This window comes from Oenanthe melanoleuca, chromosome 12, assembly GCF_029582105.1.
Source record: "Oenanthe melanoleuca isolate GR-GAL-2019-014 chromosome 12, OMel1.0, whole genome shotgun sequence".
NCBI classification, from domain to species: domain Eukaryota; kingdom Metazoa; phylum Chordata; class Aves; order Passeriformes; family Muscicapidae; genus Oenanthe; species Oenanthe melanoleuca.
Genome location: NC_079346.1, coordinates 16,054,522 through 16,081,999, shown reverse-complemented (window position 1 = coordinate 16,081,999; position 27,478 = coordinate 16,054,522). Strand labels below are relative to the sequence as shown.

Here is a 27,478-nt window from a genome sequence, read left to right as displayed (position 1 = left end):
GGGGGTGAGCGGGGCTGGCTGAGAACGGGGCCGGGGCTGAGCGGGGCTGGCTGAGAACGGGGCTGGCCGTGAGCGGGGCTGGCCGTGAACGGGCTGCCCCCGGCTATCCCCCACCCCCGGCTCCTCCTCCGCCCCCAGGTGCTCCGGTCGGGCTGGAGAAGCCGCTGCAGCGGCAGCAGGGCGGGCAGAGCCGCTGGGATCCCGCTGGCCGGTGAGTAACGAGCAATGGCTTTAATTGTTCCTGAATTCGGGCTGCCCCTGAGAGCGTTCCCGGTGGGAGCAGCTCAGCCCCGCTGAGCCGGGTTCATCGCTCCCGAGCTCTCCGCTTTCGCTGTCAGCTTCGTGCGGGGTAACTCATGAGTGACTGCTCCCATCGCAGCCCCGGACAGAGCAGAGCTCACTCTGCCGCTCCGTTTGCCCGAGCACGCCGTGAAAAGTTCTACTAATCTTTACAGAATCATGGAATGGTTTGAGTTGGAAGGGACCCTAAAGATTACCTTATTCTGATCCGCTGACATAATTTTCTACGTTTGTGTTGTATCTTTTAATACTGTTACTTGGGTCCCAGGAGGATTTGGGCTTTTTTACTATGCTGAAGCTCTTTTTCTGGGGTTTCTCAGTTTCAAGGCTCTGCATTGCTGCTGAGGTTTTACAGCCCAAAAACCCACACTGGGCTAATTGTCACCAGCCCATGCTGGGGCCTTTGCCACTGCTCAGAGACAACTTTTCAGATTTCTCCTTCCTCACCAGATAAAAATCGATAATTATTTCTCCAAAACAGTTGTGATCTAAGGAGAAAAAAACCCCTAAAAAACCAGCCTCCCTGATCAGTGAGGGAATTGTCCTCTGCTTGGGCTTTATAAAATCTGTTGGGACAGGGAAATTGTGTTTCTTCAACCCCCTCTGCAATGCCTCAGCTCTCAGAAACTCAGGTCAAATGATACAGCAGGCAGAAAAGAAACAGAGCCTGAGAAATGCTAAGTGCTCTGCAAAGCAGTCCCTTAAGTAATGATCCTTCTGCTTGGAAGCATCACAGACCTTGGGTATGGATGGCTGGGAGTCGGGAGCCTTGCAGTGTCCTGAGAGTGATGGGTGGGTGTTTTGGTGTGAGGGGCTGATACCCAGGGTGAGGGAGGAAGGAGAAAGTTGAATGGTGGTTTATGTCCAGAAAAAAATAGCAAAGCACTTAAAGAACTTAAATTAAAACAAAGAGGGCTTTATTTTCTTTCTTTTCTTTTCTTTCTTTCTTTCTCTTTCTTTCTTTCTTTCTTTCTTTCTTTCTTTCTTTCTTTCTTTCTTTCTTTCTTTCTTTCTTTCTTTCTTTCTTTCTTTCTTTCCTTCTTTCTTTCCTTCTTTCTTTCTTTCTTTCTTTCTTTCTTTCTTTCTTTCTTTCTTTCCTTCTTTCTTTCCTTCTTTCTTTCTTTCTTTCTTTCTTTCTTTCTTTCTTTCTTTCCTTTCTTTCCTTTCTTTTTCTCTCTTTTTCTGTTTCTTTCTCTCTCTCTCTCTTTCCTTGAGGTAAGACCATCCTTGGCCTGAATCACAGCTCCTGAGTGTGTGGCAGCCCTAGGAGGCAGCCAGGCCATGGGATGCACAGCCCACTGGCAATCAGCTGCAGTCAGCCTGCCCTTAATTAAGAAGTTTATTGCCTTTAAAGATCCACTGCATTGATCCAGCTGCTGAGCACTGTCAGGAAAACACTGCTGAACTGGAAAGCAGCAATTTTTTCTGCAGCCATGTGCCCGAGGGAAGGGGAAGTGCTGCAGGAGACCTGGTGGCAGAACTGCAGCCGTCCCGCACACATGCCGGCCACGGGGAGCTTCCTCTCGGCCAAGTGGAGCGTGTCCCAGCTTTCTGCCAGCCTCTCCTTGCTCAGCCTTCAAAGGGAGGGGTCAGGCAGCCCTGACGGGTCACTGGCTTGACACCATGGGCTGCTGGAGCAGACAGATTACTCCTGCTCAGTTAACAGCATTGAAAACGACAGAGACACAAACACCCCGCTGATTAATGAGCTGGGGATGGGGAAGTCAATCTGAAAGCCAGGGCAGAGATATCAGCCCTATAAGAAATATGGGAAGAATTCACCCCTAATCTAATCTCACTGAATTCCACAAGCGTGTAAGACAGGGATCGTTTGCTGCAGTTCCTTAGGTTGAGAATTAAACAGGAAACCCCCAAGGATGTGAGATGTTCTCCCAAATACCATCCTGCCTGTGCACAGAGGCTGGAGAGCAGCTGCCACAGCCTGAGCCATCTCATCTGGCTGGACAAGAGGTGATGCCCACCAGCAGCAGCATCCAGCAGCACCCAGCTCCAGGACAGGGAGCTGGGGCCAAGTCTGGGCTCCTGGGCAGCTCTTGCTCTCTGCCAAACCCAGCCCGAGCTGGCAGAGGTTCCAGATGGGACTGCTGCTGCCTTGCTCTCTGCAGTGTTCCTGTGACACCCTCTCAGGGGTTGTTTACAGAAGGCACGAAGATTTATTGTAAATTTTGGCTCCCAGACTCTTTGAGCTGCTTCCTCCTCCAAGTTTGGTCTCTCCCCACTCCATCTGGGATTACAGTGAGAGGTGGTTCAGAGAGCACAGGGCAATTAGATCCTTACAGGCACTAGCTGACATGGTTACAAACCTGCAGAGACAGAGAGATCAGCCGGCTCAGTCACCTCCTGGCCCGGGGGCAGCCAGGAATGGCTCTTGGATGGGGAATAGGGGGACACACCCAGCCTCACATGCCCCTTTTGAGGAGGTCAGATCAGGGGATCGTGCTCCCCACTGCTTGGAGCAGGGAGCAAAGAGGGGAGTGGGAACAGGGAGAGAGGATGAAAACAGTGTTATCTGCCCTGGACTGGGTCTCCATCTTTGCTCCTCTCAGGTCCTTGCAGCCACCCGACTCCTCCCTGCTCCTGTCCTGCTCACAGGAGCTGGCTGAACCTTCTCCAGCACATTTTACCTGGAGAAACTGAAGCACAGGATGGTGAAATGACCTGTGTAAGTGAAAGGGCTGTACTCACAGCACAGGGGCCCTGGTCATTCTCCTTTCCTAAAGACTAGACTATCCCAAATCACAGCCATAAACCCCCAGCATTGCCTTCTCCTGGCAAAGAAAAACCTTTATTATTCCCCAGTGTGGTCACTGTAGGATATTTGGGCTCTGTCACCTCCATGCTCAGCAATTTCATGTTCCCCCGATCTCCCCCCAGCTCCACTGTACCTGCAGGCATCCATAGGTGTGCTCCAGACCAGCACAGCCCCTCTGCACTGCCAGCATGACACGGCCTGGAGCACAATTGTTGCTCCCCTTGACCTGGGAGGCTGCCCAGGATCTGGTTTCCCTGGAATGACACCGTTCACAAGCACTCAGCTGTGGGGTTATTGTTCTGCTCTCGTGTGCTGGCCAGCTGCCATTTATTGTGTGCAGGAACTCTGCTTCTCCCACCATCGGGTCCAGGTTTATTTCCCCCTTTCCTAGGAGGAGACCACTGATGTCAGCTAACTTGGCCTGAGCTGTCTGTAGTGTGAAAAGGAAAACAAGGGCTTTCAGTTTCAATCTGTGCCTTGCTTGTCCTGGGAGGGGAGAGCTGCCCTTCCACGGTGTGTGCTCCACCCAGGCACGGTGACAGCTCTGCCACCGTGTGCCACAGCCACGTGCACGGAGCCAGGCTCAGTGCTGAGCTGCTCTGTGCTTCAGGAGGATGAGCTGCTGCTTGGGGGAAGATGAGACACTTGAGGTCAATCCCTGCCCTGCTACGGTTCCCATGAGCAGGTCACTGACAGCCACGGGCACCTTCCATGGTGGAACCTGTGCAGATGAGACCGTGGGGGCACAGAGCCCTTCACATGAGGCAGGGATTGGGCAGGAGGACGTGGAATGTGGTGCTGTCTGCTTCTGACCCTCTGGAGACCCTGGCACAGTGCTGGGAGGGGGTACCCTCCCTGGTGTCCATGCTGACAGGGCAGGGAAATGACAGAAGGAGGGGAGCTCTGTGCTCTGGAGTCCCCTGCTGCCCTGGTCCCCCACCCGGCGCTGTGACAGCTGCCTGACCTGTCCCAGCCCCTGGCCGCGCCTTCAGCTCCGCCTGGAGCCGCTCTGGCGTCCCCCGGGAGGAGCCGGAGCAGCTGCTGGGGTGAAGGGCCCAGTGTCCATCCCAGCATCTCTGCTGCTCGTCCCGGGAATCACCCGGCACAGGCACTGCCGGGATGCGGGGTGGGATGGAGGGGCTGCGGGTGCCTGGGGAGCCCGGCACAGCCTGGCCCTGGCCGTGTCCCTGTGTCTGTCCCTGTGTCTGTCCCTGTCCCGGGACACCGTGCGCAGCCCGGCCGGAGGTGCCGGAGCTCTGCTGGGCTCCAAGGTTTGTGAGCCAGAGACCTCGCCCGGCAATCCAGGCTGCAATTCCCGCGGAGCCCAGCCAAGAGGCTCTGAGGAGAAGCAGATAACAGCTCAGGCACCGTCCATCCTCATTAAAATACTTTCTCCGGCCGAGCCCCCCACGCCTGCCCAGCCTGTTCCAATTAGCGCAGCGGCCGGGAGCGCCGGGAGCGGAGCTGCCGCTGATGAAAAGAAAACACTGCGGGGCTTTCAAGTGTCACAGCCCCAGCTGTGACAGTCAGTGGCCCCGGCAGTGCCACCAGCAGCCGTATCCCTGGCTGGCAGTGGTGAAGTGGCTCATGAGCCGGGTCACTGAGCAGCAGAGCAGGTGTTTCACAGCCAGCTCCTGCCTGGAATGGGGAGATGTGGCAAAACTAAAAGCTCTCGGAGAGGTGCTGAGCATCCCTTTTCAATAGGTTTGGAGATTTGGAGGTTTGGGAAGCAATAATCCCCATGTGAATGAAGAAAATCAATGTTGCAGATCCCGTGGGCTTGCTGCAGCTTCAGGAGGAAATCAGCGCTGTCTTGGGAGTGCTGGGAAAGGCTGCAGCCTGCCCAGGGAACAGGAATTCTTTTCCCATGGCTCGCTGCTCCTGGAGACACCCCTGGGGACAGAGCCCCTGCCACCCTTGGGTCTCTGCTGGAATTCTTGTAGGGGTCCCACCAGGACCCCAGCCAAACCCAGCACCTCTTTTCCAGAGGCCACCAAAGGAGCAGCAGCTGTGACACCGGGTTCCAGCTGGTGACCAGGGATGGGGAGCTCTGTGTTGGAAACCCCAGTGTCACTTAGTCCTGCTCCCAGCAGAGGCTTTACAGCCAGTCCATGGCAAGGAGCTCTGGCAAAGCTGCCACTTGCTGGAGTCCATGCTGACTCCTGGCCCTGGAGCCCCTGCCAGGTTTCAGCACATGTGGGATTCACCCAGGCTGAGCCTGCAAAATCTGAAGCCCAGAGAACAGCTCCTGTGTGGGGCAGGGCTCCTGAGCCTCCCCAGGGCTGGGCTGAGTGTCAGGCCAGGTGGCAGACAGGTGACAAGGGTGGGTTTCAGCACTGGAGTATAAATGGCTCTGAGGAATTCAGTGCTGCCTCTGGGGACCCCCGAGGCTTTGGGGACCTGGCCTGGCAGCTCAGCAGGCAGTGCAGCCTCTCCTCTGTCTTATTTGGGTACTTTAACAGCATTAAAGCATGGCAAGCCCCTTCCTATCATGAAGTGTCTCTTCTGAGGAGACTGCAGGAGTTGGGCCTGTTTAGTCTAGGGAAGAGAAGACTGAGAGGGAATCTCATTAATGTGTATAAATATCTCAAAGGTGGGTGCCAAGAGTATGGTGCCAGACTCTTCAGTGGTGATCAGCAACAGGAAGAGGAGTAATGACCATGAAGAAAACATGAGAAGTTTCACCTCAACATGGGGAAGAACTTTACATTGAGAGTAGCAGAGTATTGGAACGACATCCCAGGGGTGTTGTGGAGTTTCCCTCTCTGGAGACATTCCAAACCCCCCTGGACACATTCCTGTGTAACCTGCCTTTACAGGGGAGTGGACTGGATGATCTCCAGAGGTCCCTTCCAACCCCAACAATCCTGTTATTCTGTATTCTGTGAAAGAAATTTAAGCTTCTCAACTGCACTAGAAGGCAAATTGGGAATTCAGTATGCCAAGTCAGCCCAGAGTTTAATACATCAAGTTAACCCACACTTGTCCCACCTCTGCTCTGTCCATGCAGGAACCCAATCCCCTATGAATTTACCACTTCCCCCTGGTGTCCCAGTGTGGCTTCCCCACTGCAGGAGCCCTGGTGTGGCAGCAGGACTGTGGCACTGCTCTGTGCTGGAAGCTGCCTGTGCTCTGGCAGCATTTTAGGTAAGAGCAGACCTGCAAGGTGCAATAAATGCTGTGTCTCCATTCAGCTTTCTCTGCACGCTGGCCTTGCTGCCTCCCTGGGGCTGGATGCCCTTGGGGTAAATTAGGAGGGGAACAGTGGAGATCCCATTTCAAGCAGCACATTCAGGAATACCTAAAAATCCTGCAGGGAATCCAGCCCTTCACTGTGCCTGTCACTGTGCTCTGCTGGGCCACCTTCCCAGCCAGATGCCCAAGAGCCAGGCCAGGTCAGGCTTCACCTCTCAGTAGCAAGGGAGAGGTAGGGACTGAGCCAGCAGCCTCTCAAGAAAGGGATTAGCACAATGTTAAGGGAAGCCAGCTCCTTATCCCTCCATAAACAGTTATTAATACCCTGGCCAGCCTCAGGCTTGGCAATTCCCCATTTGCTTTCAGAGGATGTGGTCCCAGCTGGAGCGTGCCTGAAGCTGCTGCAGCTTCAAACTCTGTTAGAGATGCTGCTCTTCTGCTCTGAGGTGTCTCACAGGCAGAGTGAGGCCCCTCTGGTATCACCAGCCCCCGTGGGGCTGTCCCTGCCCCACTGCCATTGTCACCCAGCTCCCATGAGTGAGGAGCCCCCAGGCTGGCAGGGGTGACACCCCCAGGCTCTGCTGGGTGCCAGGAGCAGCTGGGCACCTTCATCCCCACCCGTGGGGCTTGGCACACTCCAGCAGAGCTGCCTGGCAAGGAAGGGTGCTCTGGGGCAAGCTGCAGCCCAGGGACTTGCATCCCAGGAGGCAGCAGTGGGGGAGATGTCCCGGCTGGACGGGATCCTGCTGTCCCCTGGCTGTGTGATGGTTGTGTGAACCTGGAGCAGCCTCAGCCCAACATTCCCTTCATCCAACCCTGCAATAATCTGCTCCTCTCGCTCTCTGTGGATCTGCGTGGGCACGTGTGATCTTGTTACCGAGGGTTTCACCGGGACCCCAGCGCTTCTCAGGGCACACCGTGGTGTCCCAGTGCCACCCCGGTCCGGCACTCGGTTTTGCGGTCCCAGCTTTGATGTGGTGGAGCGGGACCGGCACGTCCTCCTCCCACAAATCACTCAGCACCACAGGCTGCCCCAGGGGCTGGCGCTGCCCCAACCTGACAGCTCGGGGGAAGGCAGCGAGGGCTCGCCCTTTTGCCTTTGTCCTTCCACTGGAGAAAGTCGACAGCTGCCTGTGCCTGCAGCTGCCGGGGTATCCATCATCCCGGGATGGAGAGGGACAGCCAGAGCGCCGGGCTGGGCAGGGAGGGCTCTGTTCCTGCGGCTGGGAGGGGGCAGGAGGTGCTTTGGGAAGAGGGACAGCTGCGGGCAGTGCTGGCCAAGGCAAAGCCCCGGCTGTGCGCGCTCCCCTCGCCCTGCTCCGCATTCCCGGCACAGAGCATGGGACGGGCACCCAGCTGTGTGTGCGGGATGGGCACCGGGAGGAGGCACCTCCTGCCCTGGCTCTGCCCCTCAGTGTCCTTTGTCCCAGCTCCCAGAAGTGGCACAGGGGGTTTATGACACCGGGTTTATGGTGGGAGAGACAGGACGGTCCCAGGAGCGTGGGGCTCCGGTTTGGAGGCAGGGCTGGGTGCTTGGGAACCTTGGGAAGCCCCAGCCCCATGGAGAGGTCCTGGCTCCCTGCGGCTCCCTCTCGCTGCGGGGATGATCCCTATGGATGGATGCTGACAGGGGGTGCACTCCTCTCCTCCCCCCGCTCCTCTCTCTCCCTTGAGGTCCCCCAGCTGTTGGGGACAGCATTTCGCCTCTGCCCCTGCCCTGCCGTGTAACTGGAGAAGGCAGCAGGCTGTCAATGGCGCGTGGGGATTATCTGGGATACAATCGGGCTGTGGAATTAGCGGAGCGCTTGGCAGCGCTGCTGTTGGTGCTGCGGGACGGCTGCGGAGCCGAGCTCAGCCTGATAAACCCACTGCCAGGGCCCTTCCCCCTCCGAAATTCGGGCTGGTTTAAACTATTCACGGCATTGCAACACAAAGGCGTTGTCAGGAGGAAATTGGTGCTTTCAGGGATAAATGATTCCCTCCTGCACCCACGTCGCAAACAGAAGGGATTTGTCTTTTCTCTGGGCTGCTCACCCTCTGGCAAGGCTTTCCAGGGGATTTTGTGTGGCAGCCCAGAACCTCAGACCTGCTGGACTTCTGCTCCGTGGAGAACTCAGCTCAGCCTTACAGTAATTAAAGGGAGCTTATGAAAATGAGGGAGAGTGACTTTCTACACAGCCAGATAGTGATAGGACGGGGGGAATGACTTTCGCCTAAAAGAGCAGAGATTTAGTTTAGATGTTAAGAAAAATTCTTTACTGTGAAGGTGGTGAGGCCCTGGCACAGGCTGCCCAGACAAGTGGTGGATGCCCCATTCCGGGAAGTGTTCCCAGCCAGGTTGGATGGGCCCTGAGCAGCCTGACCCATGGGTGCATCCTTGCTGTGATCATCTGGAACAAGACGAGCTTTAAGGTCCCTTCCAACCCAAACCATCCTGTGATTCTGTCAGTTCTGCAGAACTCCAGTAGAAGGGGAAGGAGGGAGGGAAGGAGGGAGGGAAGGAGGGCACTGGGAAGCTGCTGGGATCAGGGCACCTGGTGCACTGCTGGCAGACCCAGCCCAGCACCGTGGTGCCACCATTTGTGCCACCAATGCTTGGCACTCCTGGTGACTGCCAGCCCCCCAGAACAAGGCTGCCACCCCCCAAGTTCTCCCCTGCAGGTCCTGTGGTGCCTGGAGTGTGAAATGTTAACCCCTTGCCTCCCCTTCTCTTGGCAGCCCACTCTCATCAGCACCTCCCTCTCCAAACTGAGATGGAAAGAGCTGCAGCTCTGGACAGTTGATTATTTAAAGCTGTTGGGAGTGTTTAATTTAACCCTGGATTCTCCACTGCCAGCTTGTTTCCATCCACCAGGCACCGACTCCCCCTCTCTGTGTAAACTCTGCCCAGCTCCTCACCTCCTGCAGATATTTCCCTGGCCCAGGGAGGGATGTCCTTGTGCCAGGGGCTGTGGGCTCAGGGCTCAGGGGGCTGTGCCAGGATTTTAGCTGGGTGTCAGGAGGTGGATGTGCCTCACCTCTGCCTGGGCATGAAGGGAGGGAGCCCCTAAGGCATTCCCAGGGCAGGAGCTGGAGTGCTGGTGTAGCCCAGCTGCACACAGGAGTGCATGCCTGTCCCTAAAGTTCACCCTGTATGAAGCCGTCCTGAGGCAGGAGCTGTGCCCTGCCTGTTATCCACAGAATCCCAGCCTGCCCTGGCATCCCCTGGGTCGTGAGAGATTCCTCCAACCTGCCTTAGCCCAAAGTTAAGCCCAGCACAAACCCAGCTCCATTTATAGAAACCTTCAATTAGAGGACAGTGTTTTCCCAAGTCCTGCAGCAACACAACACACTTTGGCAAAGGAAAAAACCACATCCCTGTCAAATCCATCCCAGTCCCATCCTTGTGATGACCCTTGGGAGAGCAGAGCTGGCTCAGGGCATGGCTGAGATCCACAGGGTGGCTCTGGGTGCACTGCAGGTGCTGGGCAAAGGAAGAGCTGAGGTGCAGCTTGTAATGCTGCTGGGGAGGTGTTTGTGGGGCAGCACTGCCTGTGAATCCCCATGTGGCTGATGGGCTTCTCACAGAGAACCCCACCTCTCCACAGCCCAGGAGCAGTTTGAACCTGGCTAAACCCATCATGCTTATGGGGGTGGTTTTTTTCCCCTCCCCAGGCGATGGTTGACATGTGGAAAAGTGCCCAGGAAGGGCTGGATGGGTGGAGAGAGCAGTCCCTAACTAAAGAGAGGCAGAGCACAGCACAGCCACCACCCTGAGGTCACATCCATGTCCCAGGTCTCCTGGTGCAGGGGAAGGACCTGGAGCAGCAGCAGCTTGTGGCCAGAGTCACACTCTGACCAGAGGAGATCCAGGCAGTAGTGAAGGCAGGGAAGGGGCAAAAAAGGAGCTGCAGCCCAGCCCAGCCACAGGCTGCTGCTGGGAGGGAGAGAAATCCAATCTCCACCAGTCCAAAACCTCCTCCCCAGGCAGAGCTGGGTTTCTTTTTGGAAAAACTTGGCTCCACCATCCCTCCCACAGCCCATTGCTGGGATGGCAGGAATCCCCTGTTCCTTCTGCCAAGAGCCTCTGGCCAGGGATGAGCCAAAAAGCTCATTTGAAATCTTTCAGTCATGGGACTGGAAGAAGTTAATATGCAGAAAGATGGGGATTTAGTCAGAGCTGCCATGTGGGGACCAGGTTTTTTATTAAGTGGGGGAAAAGCATCTAAGTATCCTGGATTAACTGGTTGGAGCTGGCAGGCCAGCCCTGCTCCTGGCAGCGTCAGTGGGAGCTGCTGTGCAAGGCTGTGCACCCCTGTACACTCCAAAGTGGGGTATGTGTTAGAGACACCTTCCAATCCACAGCACCCTGGAGCCAGCAGATGCTGGTGGCCTCAGAGAGCTCTGTGGTGACCAGGAATTTGCACAGATCCCAGCCAGAGATGTGTCATGCACACACTACTCCACAACATGAATTGCCCTTTCAGAGAAAGGGATGAGGTTTAACCCCAAGCTGGGAAGAGATGAGTACCAGGGATCCCTCACCAGGCTCTGCCAAGCACTGGGGTCAGAGCAGACACTGAGCAGAGGATGCCCAAGCTCTGAGAGCCCACTGGAGGGTGTACTGCCCTCATGTCAGTCACCTCCATGATGCCCAAACCCCAGTGCTCCCAGGTACCACTTGATGTGGGCACAAACACCCACACACCTCCCCATGGCAGGCTGGAGTAGCTGGCCTGGGAGCTCCCTGCACAGGGAATGTGCTGGAGCTGCCAGGGGGTGGGAAGCAAGAGGGTGTCCCGGGCACAGCTGCCTCCAGGGCCCACCCTGCTCCATGAGCACTGGAGCAGCCTTCCCCCTTCTCTTGCAGCTGGTGTACCATGGTGCTGTGAGGTGAGCAGGCCCTGCCACTGCCCTGTGCCAGCATGTGGGCTGCCCCTGGCCACTGCCTGCCCCTGGCCACCCTCCTGCTCTGCCTCCTCCTGCGGCAGCCGGGCAGCAGCAGGGCATGGAAGCAGCACGCCCCACGCCTGCGCCTCGCCTACAAAGGTAAGGGCTGCACCTGCCTGGGGGGCTGGGGCAGCATCCTGCAGGGAGAAGAAGGTGCTCAGGGCTTGGGGAGACAGGCAGCCCTGTGGCTGTGGCTGTAGCCTCTCCACACTCTGGGCCCTCAGGATGTTTCAGGGCTGCACAGTCCCTGAGGATGCTACACCAGTGCTGCTGCCATTGGAAAAGGAGGTTGGACAGAGAATGTCCTGCCCTGATCCAGCAGAACACTGGGACCAGAGGGGATGTGTCCTTCTGCTCAGACTCACTGCGGACCCCCTTGGTGTGTCCTGGGCTGGGCTGGGCTGGGTACCCCTGGGGAATGCAGAGGGGGATTGCTTTGTTGACCTGAAGATGCAGCAAGGGCAGACTGGCAGCACAAAACACAGCCCAGAAAGGTGTGGAAAGGGAGTAGCTAGAGAAAGTCTAGAGGTGAATGGCCTGAGCAGCTAGAACAGAACCCTGCCATCCTGGCAGCTTCTCTCCCCACCATGAACCTGCAGCATGGATGTGGCCAATTGAGCTGCTTTCAGCTTCTCCTGTGTGAGAAACAGCAAGTTCCTTTGGAGGGCTGCAGCTCAGCACATCCCCAGTGCTGTCCTGGATGTGACCACCTGGAGGGCTGGACCAGCCACTCACACCTGAGACAGGGTGGAGCAGCTTTCCCAAGGCACTCCAGGCTCCAGGGCCATGCTCTTGGCCCACTCCATCACCCTGAGAAGCTGCTCCCCAGGCAGGGACAACCAGCACGGTGAAAGATGCCCCCCATTTGTGGCTGGAGAGGGCTGGACCTCCCAGGGATGCAGGAGATCTGTGTGAGGAGATGGCCCTGCTGATAGCTCAGCTCAGAAACAGCTCAGCTCTGCCTTTCCTTGGAGCCAGAGAGAGGAGGCAGCTGGGGAGAAAGGGGACTGCTGGCTTCAAAGCCCCACAGTGTCCAGGGCCAGGCATGCCCAAAGCCCCAAGCCTTGGGCAGAGGCAGAAGAGGAAGCTCCCAGCATCTGGAGGGCTCAAGGACAGAGTGAACAATGGTGAGGGGATGTGACTCATGGACAGCACAGGGCAGGTTCAAGGACACAATGCCTTGAGAAGTTTAGGTTTAAAAACCCCTAGGAAAGAAAAAAATAAATAAAAGGAGGCCTTTGAGAGTCCATCCACGGGATCAGCCTTGCCCTCAGATCCCAGCAGGGGGGTGGCAGCAGAGCCCTCGGTGGGGAGGGGGAGAAGACGTCAGCAGGGTCAGGAGAAGGAAATGACAGCAGCCACGGCCGGGAGAGCACAGGAAGGATGGGGCACAGGGCACGGGGCCAGGAACAACAGCAGCGGCTCCCACCCTGCCCAGGAGGTGAGCAGGAGGTTTGGGAAGGTTAATAATAGCACACAGGGCAGCCTGGGCATGGTTGGGTCAGCCTGGGTCAGCCCAGCACTGCCTGAGCTCAGGCTGTGCAGCCCTGGAAGCACAGCACGCCTGGCAGCTCCTCCTGGGAATATCCCAGGAACCGGCCTGGGTGCTGTGCCAGCCTCTGATCTGCAGCCAGGCAGGACCCAGAGCCAGCACCCACAGCAGTGATTCAGGGCACAGGGAGGTCACAGGGCTCTGTTATCACAGGGCTGCCCTGGCACATCCCTGACGGCCGGCAGCACTGAGGGGCCAGAGCCCCGTTTGCAGCGAGCTGCTCTGGGCTCAGGGATCCCCTCCAGGGCTGCTGTGCCTGCTGAGGGGATGGGGAGAGGGCAGCCCTCCTGCACAGCCGGGCTGTGACCCCAGGAAGCTCGGGGTCACCCCACACAGAGCCTGCTGTGGCTGAGGGGCAGGCAGAGGTGATGGATGGGACAAGGTGCCTTCAGAGGTCCCTGCAATAAATCCAAACAGCACGGCCTTGGGAGATAGTGAACACAAAGAGAGGATGTTTCTCTGGGCTCACCCACAGGTTTGGCCATGGCATGGCTGCTGCAGAGCCCCCCTGGTTCCCTGTCTCCAGAATCAGTTTTGGATCTAATGACCTGAAGGAGCCCTTTTTTTTTTTTTTTTTTTTTTTTGTGTGCAGCAGCTCCCTGGGTCTGGATCCCAGCACTCGATGTCCCTTTGGTGAGGGAGCAGAGCCATGGGGTCAGGCTCAGACCCTCCTGCTCATTAACCTGCCAGAGGGTGCAAGTGCAGGGCTCTGAGCCCTTCCAGGGTTCTCCCATGCAGTACCAGAGGCAGCAGAGAGGGCTCTTCATCACCCTGCCTGACCTTGAACAGGGCTGCAGGTCAGGGGGTGACCAGCAGATACCCACTCCTCTTAATTACACTCGTGTAAGGATGAGCCTTTACCCTCCCACCCCATGCCCCGTCCCAGAGCCCTGCCTGACATTTCCCCGGGATCAGGCAAGTCCTGGGAGCATTGGCAGACACAGGAGGGTGAACCATCTCCACCCTGCTGGAGATCCCGCAGGAAGGGACAGGAATTCAGCTGTTAATCCCATCCAGCTGGTGGGAAAGGGCTGGGAAGCTTCTGCCCCGCATCTCTGGTACCCAGAGGAGAGCCCTTGGCACCCGAGGGAAGGCAGGGAGTGCAGTGGGGCTGTGCAGTTTTTGTGGCAGCAGCAGGAGAGCCAGGAGCCCACGATGTGGCCTGGAGCTGCTCCTGGCAGAGGAGGATTTGTGTCCAGGGCAGACGGGAGTGCTGCTGGGAGCCAGCCTGGCTGCTGGGTCCGGGCAGGGAGCTGCTGCTGCCCGTCCCAGCAGGGACCAGCACATGTCAGAGCGTCTCCAGCCCGCAGGCTCTGGTCCCTCCTGCTTCCCCTCTGCCCTGGAAAAGGAGTGGAAGGAAGTGAGACAGCCTCCCGGGTCAGCCGGGTCCCTTTGGATGGAGCCGTGCCTGTGCCCACGTCCACCCCACCTGCGCCGGGGCCGCACGTCCACCCTCGGGCTGCCCCCCCTGCATCCACCCGGCCAGCGCCTCCTTCCCCTGCTCCCCACACACTGCTTCACTCCCTGCCGTTTTGGGCAGACTTTTAGCCCAGGTCTTACAGGTTTCCCTGGGTTTCCAGCCACATTCCAGCTCCATTCAGCCCCCACCATCTCCATGTCCCCCTCACTTTTACCCTGCACCACACCAAAGCCAGGAGCAGCCTTCTATCCCCAGCCCTCCATCCTCAGGCAGGTCCTGTCACTTTTGGAGAGGGAAGGGATGTGTTATGAGTTCTGGAAGCTCCAGGGCCTGCCTCAATGCTGGTTTGCCCCACCTTGGTCCCTGGGAGCAGGGGCAGGGGACGGCAGCTGCTGTGCTGGGGGGATGCTCGCCCCACAGCCAGCCCCAAACCTGGCACTGCACATCACGGACCAGTACTGGCCCCAGGGATGTTGTTTCCGGAGTTTTAACTGAGACACAACAGCTTATTGTCCTCCTCACACACCCACATGGCCACAACTGTGCCAGAAGGGCCAGACCAGCCTCCCCGGCTGCTGCACGGGAGGAGCTGCAGCCAGAACAGCAGAGCCTTTCCCACTGTCCTGTCTCCACTCCCAAAGGAGTCTATTGCACCCTTGGACCTTTCCCTGAGCCAGTCTAATGCTGGGTTTAGGCTGTGCCTCAGGACACAGGGTGGGAAATGTGGTGTGCTGGGTTGGGCACAGACGGGGAATTCCTTTACAGGGCTCAGTCCCAGTGCATCCATCCACTCACCTGACTCTGTGCCTGGGGTAGAGCCCAGCAGCCACTTCACAGACTCAGAGCCTTAGGGGTGGGTGCAGAGGCTGTGTTGGCTCTGTTTCCATACAGCCTTTCCTTGGAGCCCAGGGAGTCACAGCAAGTAAGTCACCTCTCTGCTCCATGCTCTGCCCACGGTTTCAGGGTGCAGAGGCTCTGGGGCTCCAGGAGTTCCTCTGGAAGGCAGGTCAGTGAGCACTCTGAGCTACTGGGGTTGAACCCCTATCCTGCCCTGTGCCTGCAAACCAGCCCAGCCAGGGCAAGGTCAGAGCAGTTCTGCTCTCTGTAGGAGTGACCCTTTCCCTGAGCTAGGCATGTGGAGGAGGCTCCATGATGAGTTCAGGGACACTAATGGTGGTGAGTTTTGCCAAGGCAGTGGCAGGAATGTGGTGTACCCTCAGAGCTAGGGTAGGTAACCAGAGCTATCCCAAGAGGGAGGGATGGGTTTCTCTTTCTCCAACCTCATTTGTGCTCCTCAGACCTGCTGAAATCCAACAGCTCTCGCCTGCTGCTGGCCTCAGGGGATGGGATGGATTTCCAAGCCCTCTTGATGGATGAAGACAGGGCCTGGCTGATGGTGGGAGCAAAAAATCATATCTTCCTTCTCCACCTGGACCATCCCAACAGAGAGCCTGAGAAGGTCAGTGCTGGGAGGACGGTGGCCCTGGCCAGGCTGGCCACTTCCTCCCTTGGAGCCACTCCTTGTCCCAGCACCAGGGCGTGGAGGTGGATATGCTCTGAACTGGGCTGTTCTAACCTCACCAGGGACACATTTATACCAGGATGTCTCAATCAGTGGGGTCAGCCCATCCCTGGTGGAGCTGAGCCCTGCAGGGAAGGGCTGACGCCAGAGGGACAGGGTGGCTTGGCCAGGAGATGTGACCTGGGTGGACTGCAGACAGTGCCCAGAGCCCTGCAGTCACACCTAGTCCCTGCTGCTGCCTCAAGAGCTCCAGCAGAGTCCACTAATGTCATCCCAAGACATCCTGCTGGCCGGGTGTACGGCCAGAGCCCAACAAAAGAAAATCCCATTAAGGCCTTGCAGCCTGGTGTTCCCACAGGCTGGGATCCAGGAGAGCCTGCCCACTGCCTGGGTGGGCCACGGCACGCCCAGGCTCTGTCTCCAGGCCAGGTTCACTCTGAGTGGATTTGGCAGGCTGCCCACCGGGACTCAGGGGGTGTCAGACCTGTGCCAGAGCAACCCCATGTCCTCACTGTGCACCTGAGCCTGGCACCCCCATGGGCTGAGCCTGCTCCCACTGGTGCCACAGGAGGCCAAGGGAAGCAGGGGCTGCATCCATGGGGTCTCTGTGTTTCAGATTTTCTGGCCAGCCCCCAAGGAGCAGGTCAAGCACTGCCAGCTGGCAGGGAGGAATGTGGAGGTAAGTAGGGCTGGCAGCCCCCACCCATCCTCTTTGGCAGCTCACCACGGATATTGAACAACCCCATCACCCCAAAAGGGAGCCTGGGGGTCTGCCTGGAGCCGAGCCCAGCTGAACAGCTGCCAGGACAGAGTCTGGCCAGGCTCCACACCCCCAGCAGTCACCACAGCTCAGGACTGACAGACATCTCCCCTGCACAGACCGAGTGTGCCAACTTCATCCGCCTCCTCCAGCCCTTCAACCAGAGCCACGTGTTTGCCTGTGGCACCGGCTCCTACCAGCCCGTCTGTGCCTTCATCCAGCTGGGAGCCAGGGGGAAGGTGAGCCTGGACAGACATGTCCCTGGGGCACAACGTGCCAAAAGACCCCTCTCCCTGGGGGAGAGGGAGCCCCAGAGCCTCAGGAGGGTGGGCAGCCTGATGCAGTCCCTGACGTTCACATGGAGAGAGCAACCCTGGCTTGGGTATGGGGATGGGACCAGGTTCTGGCATCCCTCTCAAGAGTCCACTCATCACAGACACATCAACCTCCTTTCCCCCATGTTCCAGCTTGTTCCCAGACTCCCCCAGGGCTGACATCTCTCCCCTGTCTCTGGCAGGGTGCCAGGGCTCCCCGCATGCAGTTGGTGACGCACTCCTTGGAGTCGGGGCGAGGACGGTGCCCCTACAGCCCCCACGAGCCCTTCACGGGGCTCCTGCTGGGTAAGAGCCAGTGAGGAGCACAGGGGGTGTTGGGAGGGGAATTCTGGCAATAATCTGTGCTGCGAGGTGCTGCCTCCCACCCACACCCCCTGGCCCTGCAGGTGGGGAGCTGTATTCAGGGACCTCCAGTGACTTCATGGGCAGCAGCGCTGCTTTCTTCCGGACCTGGGTCCATGGGGCCGAGCCCAGCTACATCCGCACGGAGCAGAACCAGGACCACTGGCTGCATGGTAGGAGCAGGGGCACCTGTGGGGAGTGGGGAACCTCTCCTTCCAGCTGGGGAGAGGCTGGGGCCAGAGCTCCAGTCTGAGCCTGCTCTCCTTGCAGGGGAAGCACTAATGAAGCCCCTGGTGGGACCCATGCTTCAGCACATTTCACAGCCTGAGCACTGGGAATGGTGCTCTGCCTCCTGGGCAGCCAGCTCAGCCTCAAAGGGCCCCGTGTCCCCTCAGCATGTCACACTGCTCCCAGGGGCTTTCAGGGCAGTACCACAGGGGGGATGAGGGCACAGGGTCACGTTGTGCTGCTCCTTCCCACCGCAGAGCCCACATTCGTTGGTGCCTACGCCATCCCAGACACCTACAACCCCCACGATGACAAAGTCTACATCTTCTTCCGTGAGACGGCCATGGAAGCTGGGCAGTGGGAGCGGCGGCACATCCATGCCAGGGTGGCCAGGGTCTGCAAGGTCAGTTGCCAAGGCCAGCACCTTGTGGCCGCTTGTCCCACCAGGTGGGGTTTTACCTGCTGCGCACCAAGGAGCATCCCAAGCGGAGGAATGTGAGGGTGTCACTGCACAGCTACCACAGGGCAAAAGGCTCAGGGCTGGGGGTGTCCCTTTGTGGGAGTGAGGAGGGCACAGCAGTGGAGACTCAGAGAGGCTGGACTGATCCTGGCTCTTGATGCCTGGCAGAACGATGTTGGGGGGAAGCGCAGCCTCATCAACCGCTGGAGCACGTTCCTGAAGGCCCGCCTGGTGTGCTCCATCCCCGGCCCCCAGGGCACTGAGACCCACTTCGACCAGCTGGGTGAGTGTCTGCAGCCGGGAGCAATGCAGCTCCACCACAGCTGCTCCCTCCAGCACGCCCACCTGCATCCTCTGGACCAGTGCTCCAGCTCTGGGGTGCCTCACCTCCACCCCTCTCTTTGCAGAGGATGTTTTCCTCCTGCACACCCGGGACCCCCGGAACCCCCTTGTCTTTGGGCTCTTCACGGTCTCCAGGTAAGCAGGACCCTCACCAGCCCCCACCAGGGCTGCTCCCCGGGGAGCTCTGTGTGGAGAAGGGCAGGAGCAGCACCCAGCCGGCTGAGGAAGGGCCACCAGCATTTCCCTGTTTTCCCTCCTGCTGGTTCACCAGCACATCACTAAACCACAGCTTTGGCATGGGCGCAGTCGGTGATGCCCAGGCTGGATTGGCTGTGCCAAGGGGATTCCTGTCAGCCCCGGATGTTCTGCGTGACTCCAGGGCTGACAGGGCACAGGGTGGGCTCAGGGGTGGGTGTGCATACCCCTGGTCCCCTGGAGCAGCCGGGACGCTGAGAGCCCTGTGCTCGCCCGCAGCGGTGTCTTCAGCGGCTCTGCCGTCTGCATCTACTCCATGGCCGCGGTGAGAGCCGCCTTCAGCGGCCCCTTCGCGCACAAGGAGGGCTTCGACTACCGCTGGGTGGAATACAAGGGCCGTGTTCCCTACCCCCGGCCCGGCACGGTAAGCGAACGGGGAGCAGCTGAGGGGGGCGGGACAGCCTGGCCCGGCCCTAATGCCGCCCGTGTGTCACACAGTGCCCCAGTGAGACCTACGACCCCCTCCTGCAGTCCACCAAGGACTTTCCCGACGAGCTGATCAGCTTCATGCGCAGCCACCAGCTGATGTGGGAGCCCGTGTACCCGCAGGGCCGGCAGCCCGTGCTGGCCCGGGTCAATGTGCCGTACCGGCTGCGGCGGCTGCTGGTGCACCGCCTGGACACCGACAGCCACGACGTGCTCTTCCTCGGCACAGGTGGGAGCTCCTCCGCTCGGCCAGGTGGCACCACGGGCCAGCTCGGGGGCATTCGGCCAGCCCGGGGGCTCCCAGCCCTGACAGCTCCTCCCGCTGCTTCACAGATGACGGCAAAGTCCTGAAGGTGGCCCTGGCCGGCGGGGCGAGCCCCGGCCCCGAGGTGATCAGCCTGGAGGAGATCAGCGTCACTAAGGTACAGGCAGCCGGGGTGGCACCACGGGGACTCAGTGGGATGGCTGGGGCACACACTCTCTGGTGGCCATGGCACCCTCCCTGCAGGCTCTGCAGGAAATCACTGGCTGCTCTCACCTCACTGCTGGGGGCTCCCACCTGCCCTGGGCAGCAGTAAAGCACCGAGGGGTGCCAGCAGTGGGACTGGAGCCAAGTCATCTTCCAGCTCGCCATCCAGTCCCTGAGGGGAAATGCGGGTTGCAGTTTGGAGCCCACACTGAAATGAGAGGGCTGAGCCCAGGTTTGAAACAGGGCTGCTGGGCAGATCTGTCCCGGGCTGCCCATGCTAAGCAGAGCCTGGCCCAGGCTTCTGGCATCCTGTGACCCCTGGGGACACAATCCTACTTGCTAGGCTGGGGCACCCAGGAGGGACTGACACGGCTGCAGCACCCTCTTGTTTCCCCTCCAGGTACCTTCTCCCATCCTGGACATGAAGTTATCACCAAAGCGGGTGAGTGTCCCTTCTGCTTGTCCCTAAAGCAGTTCGGGGACAGGGATAGAGGCCAGGTGATCCCAGCGACTCTGCCGGTCCCTTGGCCCCAGGGGTGCACATTTAGGGAATGGGATCCTGCCAGGGCATTAAGGGGGCGGCAGGCTCTGCCTCGCACTCCTACTGTCCCCCAGCAGGGATCTGTTCCCTGCCAGCCCCGGTCCCAGCCGTGGGTGCTGACCACCACTGTCCCGCTTCCCCGAGCAGCAGGAGCTGTTTGTGAGCAGCACCCACGGGCTGCTCCAGCTCTCCCTGTACCGCTGCGAGCTCTACGGCAGAACCTGCACCGACTGCTGCCTGGCCAGGGATCCCTACTGCACCTGGGACAGCAAGAGCTGCGCCCCACACCTGCTCACCGAGAAGAAGTGAGTGTGTGCCCAAGCCAGCCCTGCATCCCTCCGCAAGGTGATGCTGTTCGGAGCAGGGAAGGGCAAGCGGCAGCCCTGAAGCTTTACCCATCAGCCAGACCCCTACTGCCGCTCTGCCTGCCTGCCACCCACCCTTTCCTGGTCCCCCTTCTTGAGGCACTGCCACAGAGGGATCCCACAGCCTGGGGTGGGACAGCCACAGCCCTCTCTGCTCTCCCACAGGCGTGCCCGCTGCCAGGACGTGCTGGAAGCTGACCCGCTCAGCCAGTGCCAGGACACGGCAGAGGGTGAGCGCCAGCTCCGGGGGCAGCCGGCTGTACCCAGGGAGCGCCGTGCCAGGAGGGCGGGGGGAAAGCGGTGTCCCCACCGCGGGCCGGCTGCTCCGCGCTGCCTCCCTCTCTCCGGTCACACAGCCCCTCTCAGGGCATCACCCCCTCCCTGCAGGGACCGCTGTGGTGGAGAAGGTGGTTTTTGGGGTGGAGAAGAACTCGACGTTCCTCGAGTGCCTGGCGCGCTCCCCGCAGAGCTCGGTGCGGTGGCTGGTGCGGCGCGGAGAGGAGACGGCGCCGAGCGAGGTACGGGGACAGGGCGGGGGGACGAGGAGCAGGAGTGGCTTTGTCCCCAGGGACTGACCCACGAGCTCTGCCTTTGCTCCAGGTCAGGAACAATGCGCATTTCTTGGTGCTGGAGCAAGGGCTGCTGATCCGCCAGCTGGCGAGGGAGGACATGGGCAGCTACGAGTGCCAGGCGGTGGAGCGCTCCTTCTCCCGGCCCCTCACCCGCTACAGCCTCCGCGTCATCGGGCACCAGGCCACGGAGCTGCCGCCGCACAAACGGAGCAAGGGGACCCACGGGGAGCCGGGAGGGACCCACCAGAGCCCGCGGGCCCGGACTGATCTGCACCCGGGCTCCAGGGGCTTCCCGCGGGCGCTGGGAGCGCCGGGCACCAGCCTGGACGCCTACTGCAACGCCCTGCGGCTGCAGGAGCGCCAGCGGCAGCGAGCCTGGCACAAGTGGCAGCACCCGTCCCCGGACAGCAAGAACGGCCGGGTGCGGAGGCACCCGCAGCGCCCGTGAGGGCAGAGGGAGCAGGGCTGCCCCCAGCTCCCTCCCCGGCTCTCCAGGGCTCTCCCCGCACGCCGGCACCAGCTCCGGGCCGCCTCTGCCGCCCCGTGCAGAACCGCCCCGCTGTTACTACCTCAAGCCCCGCCGGCACCGGGGCCAGGGCACGCAGCCCGCGCCGGCTCTCTGAGACTCTAAGCTATTTACCTGCAGAGTATTTATTTTCCTTGTTTTCCCCTGGCCTTGACTGATGATCATCAGCAGCAATAAGCACAGAGGACAAGGAGGGGCAAGGGCCAGCTGTCCCAATGGCTCTCTGAGTCCGGCAGGATCAGCCGTGCAACGCCTCCCTCGCTCTGGAGGCGGCAGGATGCTCACCTGGGAGACTACCGAGGTGTGGATGGAGCCCAGGTGCTGCTGGAAGCAGCAGGACACAACTGCTGGCTGAAGCTGAGCTCCAGGTGTGCAGAGATGCTCATGCCCAGCCCAGCTCCAACTCACTTCAAACAACACCACTTTCCTTTTTTAATTTTGACATTTATTTTACTGAGGGAAAAAAAAAAAAAAGAAAAGAAAAAAGAAAAGAAAGAGAAGCAACAGGCAGTTATACCAACTTACAATTTATTATTTTTTAAAAAAATGACATGAAACACAAGTAAAAATAAATACATCATATAAACAACAAATTGTTCAAAGTCTCTGTTCTGGGAGATCAGGTGAGCAAATCCCGTTCGACAGAGAGAAGAGGGAAGCACATGATCATGCGTGGGGCCAACCAACCGACCCACCTGGCTAGCAATACTCCTCTTTCCAACCACAACAAGACAGGCCACAAACTAAGGCGGTAGTAAAAAAAAAAAAAAAAAAAAAGAAAAAGAAATCCAAACCAACAGAAAACCCCAAATGAGACTCAGTGATGGATTCCTTCAGGCTCCCATGGATCTGATCTGCCAGACTCCAGCTCCGAGCTGGGTAACACGAAGCAGCTGAGGCAGCAGTGGTGGTCTGGGAGGTGGCAGAGGCTGCTCTCCCTCACTTGCCCCATCTTCCCTTCACAGGGAGTGCTTGCTCCAAGGTGCAAGGAGCCATCCCTCACTGTAATCTAGCTGGACTATGGTCCCTGTTTCAACCTCTGCCCCCTCCCCAGCCCTCCCCCACCCCCGGTCTTTCCAAGACTGGATCAACAAAATTTATTCCAGAGTGGTGAGAAACACCAGCTGTGAAGGTACTTGCTGTACTTATCTCTGTTGGCCTGGAAGCCACCCTCAAAACAGCAGCAATCCTCACACATTTAGCCTCTTGAATTTGCTGCCCCGAGAAGCTGTGGCTGCCCCATCCCTGGAAGTCTTTGAGGCCAGGCTGGACAGGGCTTGGAGCAACCTGCTCTAGTGGAAGGTGTCCCTGCTCATGGCAGGGGGCTGGAACAAGACAATCTCTGAGATCCCTTCCAGCCCAAACCATTCTATGATTCACTGACATCATTAAGTCAAAATACACATAATTTCTAGTGAAGACCCTGTGGAAATCCCACCCTTTGCTTGACAAAATATTTGCTTTTTCCAAGTAGCTGCACCCAACCTCCCCACCCTCCCAGACACTCCAGGACAATATGCAGCAGATCCTGCCCAAAATGGGCCAGGCTGGGCTGTGTTGCCCCCACCCTGCAGCACCCAAGAAGCTACATCAACAGTGGGGGCAACAAGCCCAGCGCCCAGAGCAGCAGCAACTGCCCTGTGCCCATGGCACTGTCCCACAGTGGTACCCAGCCTTCACCTGACTGTCCCCAGGACAGCAAACCCCCCACCAAAGGCAAGGGCTGAGGGCTGGGTGCCAGTGTAGAGGGTAGCTGACCATTCCCAAGGCCGCCACAGATCTGCCCTAGCCTTGGGCTGTGCTCACAAATCTTCCTTACTGTCCAAAACCCTCTGCAGAGAGTCCTGCACTGCTGTCCTCAGTGTCACCCAGAGCCCCTCTGAGAATCAGCAGCTGCTTCCCATCAGGTCATTCGGAGACAGAAATTCAGCAGCAAAAGAAAAATTTAACCCCTGCAGGGAATGCCCCTGTTCCAGGCTCAGGAAAACCAAGAGAGGACCCTCTGCAGAACCACATGCTGGAGAGGAGAAACCTCTGGGGAGAGCAGATGAGGGAGAAGGGCAGGCCCCAGGGAAGGGGAGTTTAAGAGCTTAGAGAGCTCCCCCCACTGGGGATTTCCCACACCCCCCTGTGGCTCCTGTGGGGCAGTGGAAATCCTTCCCGTGGCATCGTGGGGGCGCAGCCCCAGCCACTGCCAGCTCCCACAGGAGCCCTGTGGTCAGGGCATCAGAGCCATCTCTGTGACCACCTCAGCTGAGGCTCTGCCAGGGTCCATCCCCTCTCTAAGGGGGGCCCAGGGCTGGTGGATGGGGCAGAGCTGGGGCTGCAGTTGGGCACTTGCTGTGCAGGGCCCTGTGCTGCGGATGTTTGCCAGCAGCGGGTCATGCACAGGGCAGCCACACCACAGCAGGGTGCCGAGGGGTGCACAGGCCATGGCCACACAGGAGGTGGAACAGCCCTCACACCTCGCCCTGGTGCTGGGTTAACAGCCAGCCTGGTGCACATTCTGCACCCTGGGAATGCCAGTCATCCTCAGCTCCTACAGCCCCAGGGCTCAGGCTCTGCTGGGGGACCACTGGAGAACATCAGGTGGCAGCACAGGGATGTGCTGTTCTGGAAGCCCTGGGTGCTCTCCTGGAGAGGCGAGGAGCAGAGAGGTGTGCAGTCACCAGTACCACACCCAGATCACAGCGCTGACTGCCCCCAACCACATCTTCACACCTTGTCCCAGCACAGGCCCCATTCAGAGATAACGTGGGAGGTTCCCTTGGAGGAGAGCCACTGCCCTGACCCCCACGGGAGGGGCTCTGGGGGGTCTGCTCACGGTCCCACCTCCCACACGCGCCCGCAGGTCTCAACACTTGCTACTCTCGACAAGGAAAGCCCTTGCCTAGGTCCATTTCCCAAATCCACAGGAAAACTGACAGCCTCACAGGGATGCAACGGACATCTGGGCAAGCTGGTCATGAGGTGGACACACAGAGCACAGGAGGGCATGACTCACAGATGCAGCACTGTCAAGTCTTTGGAGAAACTTGCATGAACACCATCAGTTAATTTGCTTTGTTACTTTTGTGGGGGGGTTTGATTTTTATTTCCATGGTGCATCCAAAGACAAGTTGTCCAGCAGTTTGCTCAGAACCCCTCGGTTTTCAACTCCTAGGATATGTTAAAGAAGAAAGCACTATTTTAATGTTTGTTTTTTTAAAAAAATAATTAAAATAATTTGCATAGCTAAACTGTTGATCTAAGGCTTCTATGAATGGTGTGGTTATGTCTGACAGACAATGTCCATTAAACAGAGAAAGACACTAGGAAAGCCCCATAACATTTTTTATTGTGTTTCCGTAACACACGCGTGCACACACAACCCTCTCTCTAAGGAAGGGAGCACCCCTTTGGTGGAGGATGTCAGGACATCCTGCCCTTTCCTACACCTGGTTGGTCCAGCAAACACCAGTGACTGCAGTTTCCATGGCCTAGGGGTCCCCTACAGGTTACCACCAGCTCCAGGGACATCAAGGCAGGCGAGCACAGCTCACACCCAGATGTGACACGGAGGTTCCTGGATATCAAGTGTCCATCCTAGTGCATTCACAAACACAGTCACATGCTCCAAGTCCAGCTGCACCTGGATATCCCAGACTCTCCCTGGGAGCCCTGGCCCTGAGGAGCAGCTGGGGTGCTTGCTGGTAGGGCCAGGACCAGGCTCTGCACTCCTGGGCTGAGCAGGGAGGCCACTCCCTGAGTGGGGAAAGGCACTTCCCCAGCAAGAGCTCTGCTTTCCCAGCTCCACACACCTCATAGCTCTCCTCCTTCTTACTGGGAATAAGCACAGGAGGCTTCCACATGTGCTCCTTCCCACAACAAGAGGATTCCATCCTCCCTCCAGCTGCTCAGCATCCAGAGCAGCTCCTGCTCTGGCAGAATGTCCTGATGGAACACATCCATCCGGTGCCACCTGGGTCAGCCACAGGCCACCTCCGCAGTTGGCCCTGCTCCTATGCTAGACTTTGGTCAACCACCTGCTCCTCCCCACACAGACAACCCAACAAGTGACCACTGCATAATGGAGGCCAGCTTTTTATTTTTTTAATATGGAAATTAATTTAAAAGTAGAAATAAAGACTCCCCAGACAATAAATATTATGCCTTCATGAAATAAATTAACGTAGAGATTCTGTGCAGGGGAAAGTCTCTCTAGTCACAGATTCAACAATAACTGGCACTGGTCCAGTGTCCCCTCCCAGCCTTCTCCACTGCCTGGTGCTGTTCAGAAGCAGCAGTGAGCCCACCCACCCCTGGATCTGGTGGGCCACAGCAGGGTGAGACATGGCCTTCACATAGCCTGGCAGGATATGGGGAAGTCAGCAGGATTCCCCTCTGATGGCCACCAAGACATGTGGGATTGCTCCACTGGCACACAGAGGTGGCATCAGACCCACAGGGCCAACCTACCTTGGACGGGACCCTCCAGAAGGGCCTGGGGGAAGCCCCCACCAGAGCCCTGGCACAGGAACCTGCCTGGAGCCCTCACACTAGTCTCATGTGAATTGGAAGAGGGTGACAAATTGTGGGGTATTTTCCTTTTTTTTATCTTTTTTTTTTCTTTCTTCTTTTATTTGACATCAATCCCCTCCCTCCCTGCCCCAACATACACAATGTAGATGCCTCCCAGCTCCCTCCCCACCAAAAACATTTTGTCCCCAACCTGTGGTGGAGTCACCCCCGGCCCACCCCTCTCGCAGTGAGAGAAGTTCACAGATAAGGCAGTTCATGTGAGAGGGAGCTCGGCCCTGCCAGCAGTCAAGCCCGTGCCTCCAGGCCTGAGAGGGGCAGTGACTCACAACACCAAGCCTCCACAGCCAGACAAGACAGAGAACAGAGACAGACAGACAGACGGAGCGTGGGGGGAGGCACTCCTACAGTTTGCATTGCTGCTTCCCTCCTCCCCGGCTCTTGCTCCCTCGCCTCTCAAAGGTCCACTCTATCCCTCTCCCATCTCCCAGCCCCTAATACAATTCTTATCCTTGACAGCTAAAGAACAACAAAACAAAACGAAAAGAACAAAACCACCCCCACGCCACACCCTTTGCCCAGAGGGAAAATCCTGACTCCCAAAAAGGTCCTGCAACTTTTGCCTCCTGGCGGAGCTGAGACCAAACAGGAGCTGGGCCTTTTTATTTCCCTGTGATCTCTATGACATCGTCGTCTTTGTCCTCGTCATTAGAGCTGCATCCCACCTCTGGGACCTCCTGGGTTTCAAACTGAGGCACCTGGGACCGAAGGAGACCCCCAGCCGGGTAGCCCGAGTGAGGGGACACGTAGCCAGGGTAGGCAGATGCCATGCTCCTGGGAAGGCTGCTAGGCAGGATGGGGGCTGGGAAAGGAGCGAACATCCTGGGCTCGGGCAGGAGTGACTGCGTGAAGGGAAGCGAGTAATTGGGCAGCACCCCTGCCAGAGAAGGGTTTAGCATGAATGAGGGGACGCTGGCGGTGGCTGAGGTAGCAGCAGAAGAGCTGGCGGTGCCGGCTGTCAGCAGAGGGTCAGTAGTCACAGGGAACACCAGATGAGGGTCTGGGAGTAAATTGGGCAGCTGGTAATAAGAGGAGCCAGTGCCCATGTACAAGGAGTTTCCTGGCTGGGAGGCAAATGGATGGGTTAGGTTGTGGTTTAAAGAGACAGGAGGCATGGTGAACCCACCAGAAACGGGGTACCCGTGTTCGTACGGCTGCACGGACGACGGCAACTGGCGCTTCTTCTGCTGCCTCCGCGATTGCTCCTCCGCAGCTGACGGCGACGTCGACTTGCGCTTGTTGCCCCGTAAGTCCAACACCGGGTGGGCGTCGCCGTGCTGGCTGGCGGCCGGCAGGGCCGAGGACACGGAGGGAGCCGTGCAGGGAGCCCCCAGGCGCTGCTCGGTGCCCCGGGCGGCGCCGGGCGTGGGCTCGGTGCGGGTGCCGTGCGGCTGCGCCGCGGCCGTGCTGGGAGAGCCGTGGCGGGACTCGCGCGCCGCCGCCGCCTCCGCGTACTGCTGCAGCTCGCTGATGATCTCGGGGCTGTCGGGGGAGATGGGCCGAGTCAGCTCCTCGGCGCTGGGCAGCTGCGGGGATGAGGCACTGTGTCTGCCATTGCTCGTGGACTCCAGGGAAGAGCTCTGGGAGC

At 58.6% G+C, this 27,478-nt stretch overlaps 2 protein-coding genes across 6 annotated transcripts in view; one reads left to right on the top strand and one right to left on the bottom strand.

Annotated features, from left to right (window-relative positions):
- LOC130258121 (semaphorin-3D-like) lies at nucleotides 1-21,905 on the top strand. Its single transcript, XM_056501220.1, has 18 exons — nucleotides 1-211; nucleotides 11,118-11,296; nucleotides 15,468-15,628; nucleotides 16,308-16,370; nucleotides 16,571-16,690; nucleotides 16,969-17,071; nucleotides 17,173-17,301; nucleotides 17,614-17,759; nucleotides 17,985-18,099; nucleotides 18,224-18,293; nucleotides 18,633-18,777; nucleotides 18,852-19,068; nucleotides 19,173-19,261; nucleotides 19,709-19,750; nucleotides 19,997-20,154; nucleotides 20,380-20,444; nucleotides 20,602-20,732; nucleotides 20,815-21,905. The coding sequence occupies exons 2-18, from the start codon at nucleotides 11,173-11,175 to the stop codon at nucleotides 21,232-21,234; spliced, it is 2,298 nt and encodes a 765-aa protein (XP_056357195.1). The 5' UTR covers nucleotides 1-211; nucleotides 11,118-11,172; the 3' UTR covers nucleotides 21,235-21,905.
- The window catches only part of RAD54L2 (RAD54 like 2), a 67,413-nt gene continuing 61,758 nt past the window's right edge, over nucleotides 21,824-27,478 (bottom strand). For 3 of the 5 annotated variants that reach the window (XM_056501214.1, XM_056501216.1, XM_056501215.1), the window contains one exon: nucleotides 21,824-27,478. In XM_056501214.1, coding sequence (XP_056357189.1) covers nucleotides 26,493-27,478 — 986 coding nt within the window. In that variant the 3' untranslated portion in view covers nucleotides 21,824-26,492. The other 2 variants (XM_056501218.1, XM_056501219.1) reach the window with 1 other exon arrangement.

What these genes read in the sequence shown, in the direction of transcription:
- LOC130258121 (XM_056501220.1), top strand. Translation starts at nt 11,173, where the DNA reads ATGTGGGCTGCCCCTGGCCACTGCCTGCCCCTGGCCACCCTCCTGCTC. An exon ending in TGGCAGGGAGGAATGTGGAG is followed by an intron (nt 16,371 to 16,570) that starts GTAAGTAGGGCT and finishes TCCCCTGCACAG; the next exon opens with ACCGAGTGTGCCAACTTCAT. An exon ending in CCTACCCCCGGCCCGGCACG is followed by an intron (nt 18,778 to 18,851) that starts GTAAGCGAACGG and finishes TGTGTCACACAG; the next exon opens with TGCCCCAGTGAGACCTACGA.